The sequence below is a fragment of the Physeter macrocephalus genome, chromosome 9 (assembly GCF_002837175.3).
Source record: "Physeter macrocephalus isolate SW-GA chromosome 9, ASM283717v5, whole genome shotgun sequence".
NCBI classification, from domain to species: Eukaryota; Metazoa; Chordata; class Mammalia; order Artiodactyla; family Physeteridae; genus Physeter; species Physeter macrocephalus.
Genome location: NC_041222.1, coordinates 50,990,970 through 51,003,878, shown reverse-complemented (window position 1 = coordinate 51,003,878; position 12,909 = coordinate 50,990,970). Strand labels below are relative to the sequence as shown.

The 12,909-nt window shown below is 34.0% G+C and overlaps 1 protein-coding gene across 1 annotated transcript in view; it reads left to right on the top strand.

Moving 5' to 3' along the window:
- Nucleotides 1-3,692, top strand: part of PTPRD (protein tyrosine phosphatase receptor type D) — a 431,923-nt gene extending 428,231 nt beyond the window's left edge. Inside the window, exons 35-36 of the mRNA XM_024126828.3 lie at nt 906-1,041; nt 2,986-3,692. Coding sequence (XP_023982596.1) covers nt 906-1,041; nt 2,986-3,054 — 205 coding nt within the window. The 3' untranslated portion in view covers nt 3,055-3,692. The remainder of the gene's footprint in view (nt 1-905; nt 1,042-2,985) is intronic.
- Nucleotides 3,693-12,909: the final 9,217 nt, after the last annotated feature.

The following is a 12,909-nucleotide window of genomic DNA, read 5'->3' as shown; positions in this document are numbered from 1 at the left end:
TTTTTTTTATTTTTTCCAGTTTAGAAACCCCTTTGATAATCTGTTAAAGTTGTAAGTTTCAGAAACAGAAAAAATATATATATATTTACACAATCCATACATATAAGATATTCATAGACCCTTCCAAAGACTAAATGAGGATCCCATGTCAAAAATCCTGTTATATTGATAGAATCTCCTTTCTCATATCAAAACTGATGTCTAAATTTGAATAGTCTATATACCTTCATATTTATTTATACGCCTAGGTGATGGGACATGTTGCACAGATTCTTAAGTGACTACAGGAAAATGTGAAGGCACCCAGTTTGTCTTACCTTATCTGAATTATTTCAAATGTTGAGAACAAACGTATGGACACCAAGGGGGGAAAGTGGCGGGGGTGGGGGTGGGGGTGGCATGATGAATTGGGCGATTGGGATTGACATGTATACACTAATATGTATAAAATCGATAGCTAATAAGAACTGGCTGTATAAAAAATAAATAAAATTCGAAAATTTGAAAAAAATGAATTATTTCATACTTTAAAAATATTAAGCAGGCAAAGTGTACAATTTCAGGATCTGCATGAAGAGTATAAGTCTATATTTTATTTACCATTCCTTTTATCCATTTATTTTATGTTTCCTGGGCCTTTCCAAAATGATATATAATCCCAGTTGAAAGGTTATTATATTTTATAAGACTTAATCCTAATTACTCCACATTCATTCTCACCTGTTATCATGGCACACTGTCTTAAGAGTAATCATTTCATGAACCCAACACCACATTTTCCTGAACATTGCTGTAGAAGAACCCAATGTAATATGGAAGCTGGTGGACATACATCCACCTCCAAGCAAATGTGGCCGAGACCGTGAGTGTCTCATTCAGTAATGTTGTCTTTGTTATTATGACAGTGCGGGCGTTGGAAGAACTGGAGTCTTCATAACACTAAGCATTGTTTTGGAAAGAATGAGATATGAAGGAGTAGTAGATATCTTCCAGACTGTCAAAATGTTAAGAACGCAACGACCAGCCATGGTGCAGACAGAGGTGAGAAAAATCTCCAGGAGTTTGTTTGTCACATCTCAAGAACCAAATAATAGATTTTGTTTGCCAAGATCTCCTAGAGTCCAGAGACTCTCAACACCAGAGGCAAAATGCAGGAAAATACTGTAGGAAAAGCATCCAGTTGTTTAATATTTTTGAACCTCATTTTTCCCCTTTGTAAAGGGAGTGACAGTGTCAATGTCTTAGAGCTGGTTTGGAAGTTATCTAAGATGATGTATTAGATTGAACCATGTTAAATTGTCACTATTTGGGGCCTATAAAAATGGAAATTTCATATAATTCATTATATATATATATATATATATATATATATACACATTAATGTGATATACATTGCATGAATTTAATATATGTAAAAAGCCCAATGGTAGATAATAGACCTGGTAGATAATAGACCCTTGGCCCATTTTATGCCTCCATTCTCCCTCTGTATGCCTAGGTATTATCAACTGCTCTATATTTCATTTCTTAATAATGGTATTTTTAAATATTTGCATCCTGGATATGCACTAGAGAAATTAGCCTTCTACTAATTAGAAATTAGCCTTTCTACTCCACGAATTGATATGAAAATTCTGCTATTTTTCAGAATAATAGGAGTTCATGATTTAGCCAATCTGACCTACTGACTTCATTTTAAGGATAATATAAGTGACAGATAGTGTTTCTGTTTCTCAAAAGGCCACCAAATTATACAATTTATATGTATTCCTAAATTCATAACCCACAGTATCTTCCAGACTTTGATTTCAAAATAGTGCAAGCATTTGGCTTGCAATCCTCAAAACATTATGTCAGCCTGACAAACTTAATGGGTGTTGGGGGTGACGAGGGAAATTGGACATTTAAAAAGCCTTAACACTTAGCCAAGCAACTTACTGTGACAAGATAGAAAAGCAAACTCCATTTATTTTGCATTACCATTTTTATTGTAGAAAAATGCACATTTAAGCAAAATAGAAACTATCTACTTTCAGCCCCATTGGCTACTGAAAATAAGTTTCTTTTACGGGGAAAATCCTACTTTTTCTCACCCCTTCTCATCTGTATATTATAATTTTTCTATTTTATAATGCCCCCACTTATTCCCATTTGACAGTGTTCTTCCCTGTCTGAAAAAGGACATGTTTCATGCTGTTTTAGTTTAGTGTGGGTCTTTCTAGAACAGGCAACTAACTAGCCATCACACTGAATTAGGCCAAATGGCACAGGTATTTTTTGACATGGGCAGCCAGTCTTGTGATGCCATTTTCAAGGGATGAAAAGCCTAAAAGTTCAGCGCCCTGTGTATTTGGCTTTGTGTGCCTGATGTTCATCACAACGATACCTTTTGGCCACTTCCCTCACTTATAGAAACACATCAGAAACAATGGAGAATAATTCTGATTGCAGGCAACAAGGTCTGCTGTCTGATAAGATTTTTTTTTTAATTCAAATGTTTTTGGCAACAGCCCAGAAGATAAATGAAACCACATTTTCCTCAGGACAATATGTGTCTGCATCGGCCTCTCTTAAATATGCAAACTGAGAATTACTTACCTCAAATAGTTAGATAATTTTAAAAGACGGCTGTGACATATAAGGAGTTCCCATGTTTAGTTGGTGGTAATTGTCTGGTACTATCCTTGGAGAACAGTTCACAGATGTCTGGAAGATAATGTTCACAGGAGCTGTTACTACTTTGGAATTAGGAGACTCTTTTAGTTGAATTGAGTGGTGAAGTTAATAAATACCCCAAGTGGCTAATGGTTCTTTGCTCAAAACAAAACAAAACAAAACAATTGGTCATTGGATTGAATTGAATGGCAAAAGCAGTGATTTTGCCCCCGTCTAGATGTAACTTTGTCTTCCAACATGGATTTCCACTTTTCTGTTAAAATGTACTCATGGACCCTTTTCTTTCTCCCCATGCTTTGTCTCCGGCAGGATCAGTATCAGTTCTGCTATCGAGCCGCACTAGAGTACCTGGGCAGCTTTGATCACTATGCAACGTAGAAACCCCTGACCCACTTTGGATTTTTACTGCAAGCCCTTCAATATCTGGAGTCTCTTCTGAGCCATACAGGGCATTTGAGAAGTCCTTCTTAACTTCTAGCTAACAACCACTTAGTGGGACTATCACACACAAAACAAATTTAAAAAAACAAACTCTTCCGGGTGGACCAAGAATTCACAGTTTAATAATCTAACCTGAAAAATAATAAAGAGAGTCCTGACTGATGAGGCATCTGAAGGATTTTATTTACAGATACCTCAAGGATTCAAAATAAAGGGAAGAAGAAATCACAGCAAAGAACCGCCATCTTGTTCAGGATTGCTTGATAGGTGCAAAGAGAAATGGCCTGAGTGCAGCAGTTCAGGGCAAGATCTTTGCTGGCTTCTCATGACAAAATGGACTCTGCTTTGACATCACCCCTTCCCACCATACTACTCATGATAACATTTTAGGGGGAAAGGGGGTGGGGAATGTTAAAAAGAAAGTCTTTGATTTAGTTTTTTAGTATTGTAAAGATACTGCTGACCTGTGCTTCATTTTTAACTGTGTAAACTTTTTTTTTAACAAAATGTATCATTCGATAAAGTGAATTTTAAAAAAGTTACATAACTCTTCATTTTTTATTTCCAAATTGTAGGTTTTTTTAAGCTGTAGAACTGTTATCTGTGATACCTTGCTGTAGAAATATCAAATAATTGGAAAATTTGCACATTTTTGTGCAATACTCTTAATCTACAGTATCGGTCTCGTCTGGTATTACTTTTACACTTCTGTCTGGTTTTCGTTGCTGAGAAAGTACCCATTTTCTTCAAATAATCAAAGAGAACTTTGTTTTGTTCTTTGGAATCAACAGGGAGGCGCAAAGTATAAAGTTGCTGCTAACATATATACATATATATCCATATTTTATAGGGGTGTCTATGTATATATAGATAGTGTGTCCCCACAAAAAGATAGATATAGCTATCATTCAGTTCTTCCATGATTTCGTTTTTAAATTTTTTAAGGTAGAGAAGCTATTGTAACATCTTTTTCAATTTGTTATTAATTTTATGACATACTGATATTTCTCAATATCACAAAATTTTAATTTTTAAGGGAAATGAGGAATGCACATCAGTGATTGTCAAACCTCACCCCCTTAATTTCCTACCCAATCTCCCCCCACCCCCCTAATCATATTCACAAATACTATTTTGTTAGCCAGGCTTCCAACAAAGTTCAATATTTCTAACACTCTAGTGCAATAAAACATTATTAAATATCTAAGAGGTGTGCATGTGGGAAAGGTCAGTGCATATCCCTTTAGGAGGAGAGAATGTTGTAATATATCAGCTATCAAGATGTTTAAAAAACAGTGTATTCAATTGTATATTGTCTATAGTATGTGCTATGAAATTTGCATTTATGATATGTAACAGGGGCAAAGCCAAACTCATGTTACTCTGTTCAGTCAGAAACATTTTTTGTGGCATACAGCATTCCTGGGAAGTGCTGTACTTTGTTTTCTTTTGGTTTTAGTTTTGCATTTAGAGTGCCTTATAATTGATGCCTATTTTAATAGCATTTCTTTTCAGCTTTTGGTTCATATTTTCATTATTTGTTCGTATGTGTTTCTCTTCCAATTAAAGCATTATCTGTTTACCACATGTACAAAAACTCTTTGAATAATATGCATTCCTAGTTTTCAACCAAGTCGGGGATGTTAGTGATTGTACCAGCCCAAAGCACTTGGATAATCAGGGCCCTTCTTCCTTTCATAATTGTCAGCATCAGGAAAAGCTACATCTTTTATTTGTAATCCCTTCCAAATCTGCTCTGGAACATTCAGTAACTGCACCAAACTTAATTTATTAACAAACATGATTGTCACCTTTGAACATATTTACTATTTCATTAGGATTTTTCTAAAAGGAGAAATTAAAAAATATACATATATGTATATATATATCCCCCCCAAATTTTTCAACATAATTTCTATAGGAAGCCATGGACAATGGCATGAGTTTGCCATATCTTACATGATTTTAAAGAACACTCAGAATATCCAAGGAACTCTTATTAAAGAGTTTTGGTAAAATATTTTGGTTTAATGTTAGCTTCATTGATGTTCGGCATGGAAGGATTTTTGTTTTCTACATTTTCCCATCACTAGCAGAATGAAATCCAAGAGACCAAACACTTGCAAGCATCTTATTTGAGCACTTTTGTAAAAAAAAAAAAAAGAAAAGAAAGAAAAAGAAAAAAAAAGAAAAACTATAATACTAAAAAAAAAAAAAAAAAAAGTATCTAGAAGGCTACCTCAGAATGAGACTCTCTAACCTACATCAGAACAAGAGAAGAATGTGCACTATGTGGGTCTGTTGTTGTTTTCTTTTAGTTTGTATCTTTTGGAGACTTATCCAAGTGCCAGATTACTCAGTGCTATGATTTTCATTTAGTGAAACAAAGGGGGTCAGACAGACATTGCATCATGCAGACATGCCATGTTGGACAGGTAAAATCCGATGGTGTATTGCACACCAGAACGATTGGCCAATGAGCAGTTTCTCTCCCTGAAACCAAAACTGCCCATTTGGCAAAGGGAAAGGGGAGAATAATCACAAGAAGAAAATGAACGGGATGCATACCATAGACGAGCGAGGAGGAGACTATTCCAGATATCTTACTGTTCAGGAGCTGTTCTGAGAGCTAACTCCCTTACTGTCATTGATGTGCATTCCACTCTGCTTTTCTGTACAACCATTCTATCTTCTTTTCCCAGGTAAACATCTTTATCTACCATTACCATAAACTTTCAAGTTTCCAATTATTTTCATCTTCATAACCAGTACGGTGCTATTATTTACCTATGTACGTGTAGTTATGTATAATTTTGTAATTAGTTACAAAGGTAAAAAAAATCAAAATATATAAAAAGTGATTTGTACAGAACTTTATTTTAGCTCTTTTTTAAAAATGATTTGCATGGTTAGACAATGGCAAGGACAGCCAGGGGAGGGAAGGGCCTCTAGGGAACTTTGCACTTTCTATACCTTTATACTATGCACTGCCCTATTGATTCTACACCCAATAATGTTATTACTTGAACCCATCTGTAAGAAACTGCTTCAGAAATTCGTTTGTGTGTATGTAAATAACCCAACATAGAAACAGGAAAGGAAAAATTCTGCAGTAATGTACAGATTTTTTTCTTTCCTGGTTTTATTTTTGTTTTGTATTTTTTTTTTGGTTTCGCTTTGCTTTAGGCCTTTCTTTTTATTTTTAATTACCTTTTCTTTTTCCTATTTTGGATTTTGGTTTCCTTTGGGTTTATGGGTGCCCTGATACTCCAGCAGAGATCAGAAGGCTACAGATCCATCCTATCCATCTGTTATGTGGCTTTGCCATCCAAGCTTGGAGTGTCTTTACAAAGATAATAACAGTTGTGTTCTTTGCTCTCGTTTTGGATGCATAGACTGAAAAATTAAAAAAAAAAACTTGTAAAATGGCTTGTTAAAAAAATACAATTACCTCTAATTAGTAGTACGCGTAAATGTTTTACAGAATGAAAGGCGTGCTTTTTATTTTCTTACTTCGTTACATTGGTGGCGAAAGAAGTCTGTATGAAAATCAGTTCTTTGCTGACACAAGTTCCATTTGTTACAAATGAATTCTAATAAAAATGTCAGTGTTATGCAGCCCTGGCCTTTGCTTTTGTCCACTCAAGCACTTTGGTTTTGAACTAACTATGTATGTTCCCTCTAACCCCCTGGTTATCTGGTTAGTTCCTTTATACTAATAGTAATTCTACTTACCAAGAGGCTGCTATCTACAGGTGCCTCCTTTGAGGTGAGCACCTTTCACTGGTAAGCAAACTGAGGCTTAAAGAAATGGTTTGCCCAAGTTCACACAGCAAAGAAAGAAGCTTTGGTATCATTCAAACTAGAGATCATGGGCAATCTTTAATTCTTCATGACGACTACTATGTAAAAATAAGTGCATTAGAATGTATATAAGTATTATCATCTTGAAACAACTGGCATCTCTCAAGTACATAAAAACTCTTTGGGAACATGGCTAAGAAAATACTTGGCTTGGATTGTTTATTCAGTCATTCAATATTATAAGTCAGAACTGTTGTAGGCATTGGGAATGCAACTGTGAACAAATGAGATACTGCTGCCTCTCCTATGGAGACTGCAGCCTAGGGAGTGAGGCTTGCATTAAATAAATAATGATAAAATTACACTCTGACAAGTGTTATAAGGGAAAGTAGAGATCCATGAAGTTAGGACTTTCTATTGTGAGGGACAGAAACTGACTCAGCTTAAAAGACAAAGAAAGTGGTTTTTGGCTCATATATTTAAAGATCAGGAATGGGCTTATATTGAGAGAGTAGAAATATATAATCTTCAGAAACAACTGGATTCAGAACTCAGGTGATATCTTCAACACATGGCATCTTCTCTTTCTCCCATCCTGGTTTCTACTTTCTTAGTGTCAGTTCTAAGCAATCTATGTGGTCCTTGGAAACTTTGGGATCATAACATCAAAAAGCAGGCAAGTGGAAGAGTTAATTCCCCAACAGCACAAACAGAAACCCCCGAACAGAATGGATGCTTGTTGGCCCCCATTGATATGACTTGGAGTAAGTGATCATCTCAGGATCGCAACTGTGGATAGGAGGAGAGAATGTGCTCATTGAGTTGCCAAATCAAGAAGGATGTACAGTAGCTGTCACCTTGCCAAATAGTGATGAATATGGTAGGACCAACAACTGACTGCCAACCAACCTAATGAATTAAGGTAAGGCGAAGCACAGGTATGTTGGGTAATGTTACAACTATGTGTTGCCATGGAAATGATGAGGGAATGAAACAAGTCCCATTATCCAAAAAGTATTTTGGAAAACTTGATACTAAATAGACAATTAGGCTCTTTTCCTCCCTCTTTCTTGTTCTCCACCTAAATTGTCCTTTAATTTTATAGATTCAATCACCCTATTGATTGACTGTGTAAGCACACAATCCCTAACCAGGAAAAGAGGACAAAAATTTCAAGGTGAATCATACTTAATATTCTGATCATTGTGACACATTATATTAAACAGATGTCTGACTGGAATGCCAAAGATGACAAAATAGCTCACTTCACACATGTACACACATGTAGGAATTATTAGTTAATAATAACTCATAATAGTTTAGGTTTCTTTTCTTAGTCATATTTATGATTAGGCTTTATAAGTTAAGAGAATTTCGATAAGGTATAATAATTTATAAAATTATAAATATGAAAAGCGTTTAGGGGCTTCCCTGGTGGCGCAGTGGTTGCGCGTCCGCCTGCCGATGCAGGGGAACTGGGTTCGCGCCCCGGTCTGGGAGGATCCCACGTGCCGCAAAGCGGCTGGGCCCGTGAGCCATGGCCACTGAGCCTGCGCGTCCGGAGCCTGTGCTCCGCAACGGGAGAGGCCACAACAGAGGGAGACCCGCATACCACAAAAAAAAAAAAAAAAAAGTGTTTAACTTTATGATTTTTAAAAAGGGTTTCTGTAAGATCTAAGGAAATAAATATAGTAAGGAACAACTATGAATTTGAAATTGTAGATTGTATCATTTTTTGTAATAGCAAAATAAAAGTGAAAACACCCTAAATGTTCACTAATAGGAAATGATTTTTAAAAAATGTATATATGTGAAATTGTATATATGTAAAATTTTATACACACACACATCACAATACCATGAATAATACATTGTAATTTAGCCATTAAGTGGTTAACTAGTTTGTGGGAAAAAGTTATGACATGAAAAATCATTAAAAGGAGGTATAAAATTATGTACACATATTAAAACAAAGAATTAAATGACTGGAAAGAAATGCATCATTTACTAAATGATAACTATGTAATAAAACTATCTTGTACTTTTTTCTAAAATTTTTATAATAAGTACTTTAAAGTAGGGGTGCTTTAAAATATATGAGAAGATGGATTAATTTTTTTAAATCAATTTAAAAAGGCAAGAATGGAGAGAAAAAAATAGAACTCAGGAAAGAACCAAGGACAGGTGGGACAAATAGAAAGAAAATAATATGATAGATTGAAACAAAACAAAAATTACATTAAATGTAAATGTAGTATATCCAACTTAAAAATATACATTGTAGTCTAGATATATAGTGCTCATAAAAGTATAAGAATGCTGAAAGTAAAAGAAGGTCCAGAAATATGCCATGCAAACACAGCCAAAAGAATGCTGTGCTGTTATTAATTTCAGCCATAGCATTAGCAAATAATAAGTCAATTCACAATGAAAAAAGCTTCAATGCACCAGGAAGACGTAACAATTCTGTTTGTATGCACCTATCATACAGCTTCAAAATAGAGACAACAAAAATAGGCAGAAGTAAATAGAATTACATACATATCCACAATCATAATGGGAGATTTTAAAACACTTCTCTCAGTAGTTGATAAAATTACTGTTTCAGAACAGACCAAAAATATTTAGTAATGATATAAAAGATATAAATAACCTGGTTAACAAAATTAACCTAAGTGACCTATGTAGATGACTACTCAACAATTTAAGAATATACATTATTCAACAGCTTAAGAATACATTCAATAAGAATTGAATACATTTTCAAGAGCACATGGAATAGTTACCAAAATTGACTAGGGATTGGACCATAAAGCAAATCTCAATAAATTTTGAGTGTTTTAATTATGTAGAGTATATTCATTCTCTGACCACATTACAGTTCAACCGGAAGTCTATATCAAAGATATTTAGAAAATTCCCATATGTATGCATGGTAATTAAAGAGCCTTCTAAATAGCCAATAGGTCAGAGAAGAAATCACAATGGAAGTAAGAAATTATAACTATAAAATTATGAAATACTGCATATCAAAACTTGTGGGATAAAGCTAAACTGTGCTTTAGACAGAAATTTATAGCCTTAAATGCATATGTTAGAAAAAAAGAAAGATTGAAAACCAATGATCTTGAAATTAATTAGAAATTAGAAAATTAACAGTTAATTCTATCCCAAGAAAGTAGAAGGAAGGAAATAATAAAGAAAAGAAATAATAGTAAAATTTAAAATAAATACATAATAGGGAGTATCAACAAAACTTAGAGTTAAAAGCTGATTCCCTGAAAGACAACAATATTGGTAAACCCTAGCAAAATGATTTAAACAAAAGAGATGGACAAACAATATCAGGAATTTGAATAGGAGCATAATACTTCAGAACTTACCAACATTAACCACTATAAGTAACAAAGGGTCCATGTTCACAATATATAACCAACTCCTAAAAATATATATGAAAAAGGCAGGCACCCCCACCTCCAGGAAAGATTAGGCACTAGGCTTGAATAGGTATGTCACCAAAAAAAAAAAACAAAAGGTAGCCAAATTGCTCAAAACAAATGAAAAATTATTTAATTTAATAAATAATCATGGAAATGCAAGTTAAAGCCACAATGCAATACCAATATGCATGCACCAGAACAGCTAATATTAAAAAGGCTAACAATATTAAAGGTTGGTGAGAATCCATGAGGTCTGAGTGTATGGTCCTTATACATATAAAGCTTCTATGGAATTCTGCGCCATTCCCTATTATGAGCATACACTCTGCTTTTTAGAATGCAATTTTACAAACACTGTACAACACGGTTAAGCATTCCAAAGTAAAGTGGAATATATACATAGCTTATCCAGTAGTTTTACAGGTTGTAATTACATCATAAATAGAAATGCATGCATATGTGAACAAGAGACTAAGAACAGAATAAGATTCTGTCCATTGAAACATTAATCATAGGGCCCAAAATTCTAAATAACATAAATGTCCATCCACAGTAAAATGGATAAATATATTTTGGTAAAATGGCACAATGGAATACAGTGAATAAGTATGATCAACATAACATAAAGCAAACATAACATACCATACATAAAAAATATGCACTATATGATTCTCAAGTGGTTCCCACTTGGGAGGAGGTAAGCAGTGATTAGGAGAGCAGAAAACAAATTTCTTGCGTGCTGACAATATTTTATTTCTTGATCTAGATGTGGTTCCATAGGTATTTGTTTTTTGATAAATCTCTGAGCTATGCCTTTACTTTCTTGTGTTTTTCTCTATTCGTTGCATGTCAATAAAGATTTATTAATGGCTATTATTTATTTATATATATACACGTGTAAAATAAATTGGTTTTCAAAATATGAATATTATAGCAGTGTTTGTCAATGTACAGGATCCAGCCCACTCTTAGACTACAGGAATGACATGCAATTCCATAGAAAGTTTACACGGGTAAGGAACACTCATAATAACCTAGTAAGCTATTCAATGTTGCTAAAATTTGATGTAGAAATAATTGTTGTTAAATTTTAGTGTAATCATTATTTACAACAGCCAAGACATAGAATTAACCTAAATGTCCATCGACAGAGGAATGGATAAAAAAGATGGAATATGCAATGGAATATTACTCATCAGCCATAAAAAAGAATGAAATAATGCCATTTGCAGCAACATGGATGGACCTAGAAATTATTATACTAAGTGAAGTAATTCAGGCAGAGAAAGACAAATATATGATATCACTCATATGTGGAATCTAATTTTTAAAAAATGATAGAAATGAACTTATTTACAAAACAGAAACAGACATACTGACTTCAAAAAAAAACCTTATGAACACCAAAGGGGAAAGGTGGGGGGGAAAGGATAAATTAGGAGTTTAGGATTAACATATACATACTACTCTATATAAAATAAACAACAAGGACCTACTGTATAACACAGGGAACTCTACTCAATATTCTGTAATAAACTATATGGGAAAGGATCTGAAAAAGAATGGATATATGTATACGTATAACTGAATCACTTTGCCGTACACCTGAAAATAATACATTGTAAATCAACTATACCTCAACATAAAATAAAAATTAAATTTAAAAAAAACCAGTTAACTCAGAAACGTTAATCATATTAACTGTCATTTTTAAAGATATTTCTTTATTTCTCAAGGATCTGTGTGTTTCACCAGTACAGTTTAGAAGTGTGTAGACACAGTCTGAGGAGGGCATCAGCTGCTCAGACTCAGGGTAAAGACAAGGACCTCCCACTTCAGCTTTGACATTATGTATATCAATATATACAAAAGTGTATATAATAAAGACTTTATGAAAAAAAGTTTAGTGAAACCAAAATTATTTTGGTCTCTTCAGTTCTTATCATTTATTTTTCCTACTGGGACTGGAAATAAAAGAGCTAGATGGGATATAGCGACTTTTACTCTGGGTTAGACTACTAAAGTTAATAAAGTCTTGGTTATGAACTGCCTATCGGTTAGAAGGATTTAAGTGTGTCTCTTGGTCCTAGATTGTGCTGGTAGCCTATCCAGCAAGTTGAAAGTGTGGATCATTGGCTACCAAGACAGACAAGCATGAGAGTATAGATGAATCAGAGTTGGATTTATATCATTTCTGGAAAATCAACTTAAAGTGCAAAGCCTATTGATTACGACAATATCATGTATCAGGAAGAAAAACAAAACCCTGGAATCAGATTTGGGTTCAGATCTGGCCTTCATCATGTATTAGCTGAGTTGGTCCTAATCAAGCTACTTAATTTTCTAAACCTTTATTTTCTCATATATAAAATAGAGATGAATTATCTACCCTCCAGGTTTATTATACAAATTAAAAATAATTTATATAATATGCATACTAGTTATGATTCATGGAGGACTGATGCTCATTGTGGATAAAACTCAGCATTTCCACTTTCCCACTAAAAACAATATTAAAGAAGAAAAACAATAGTCATCTACAAAATAT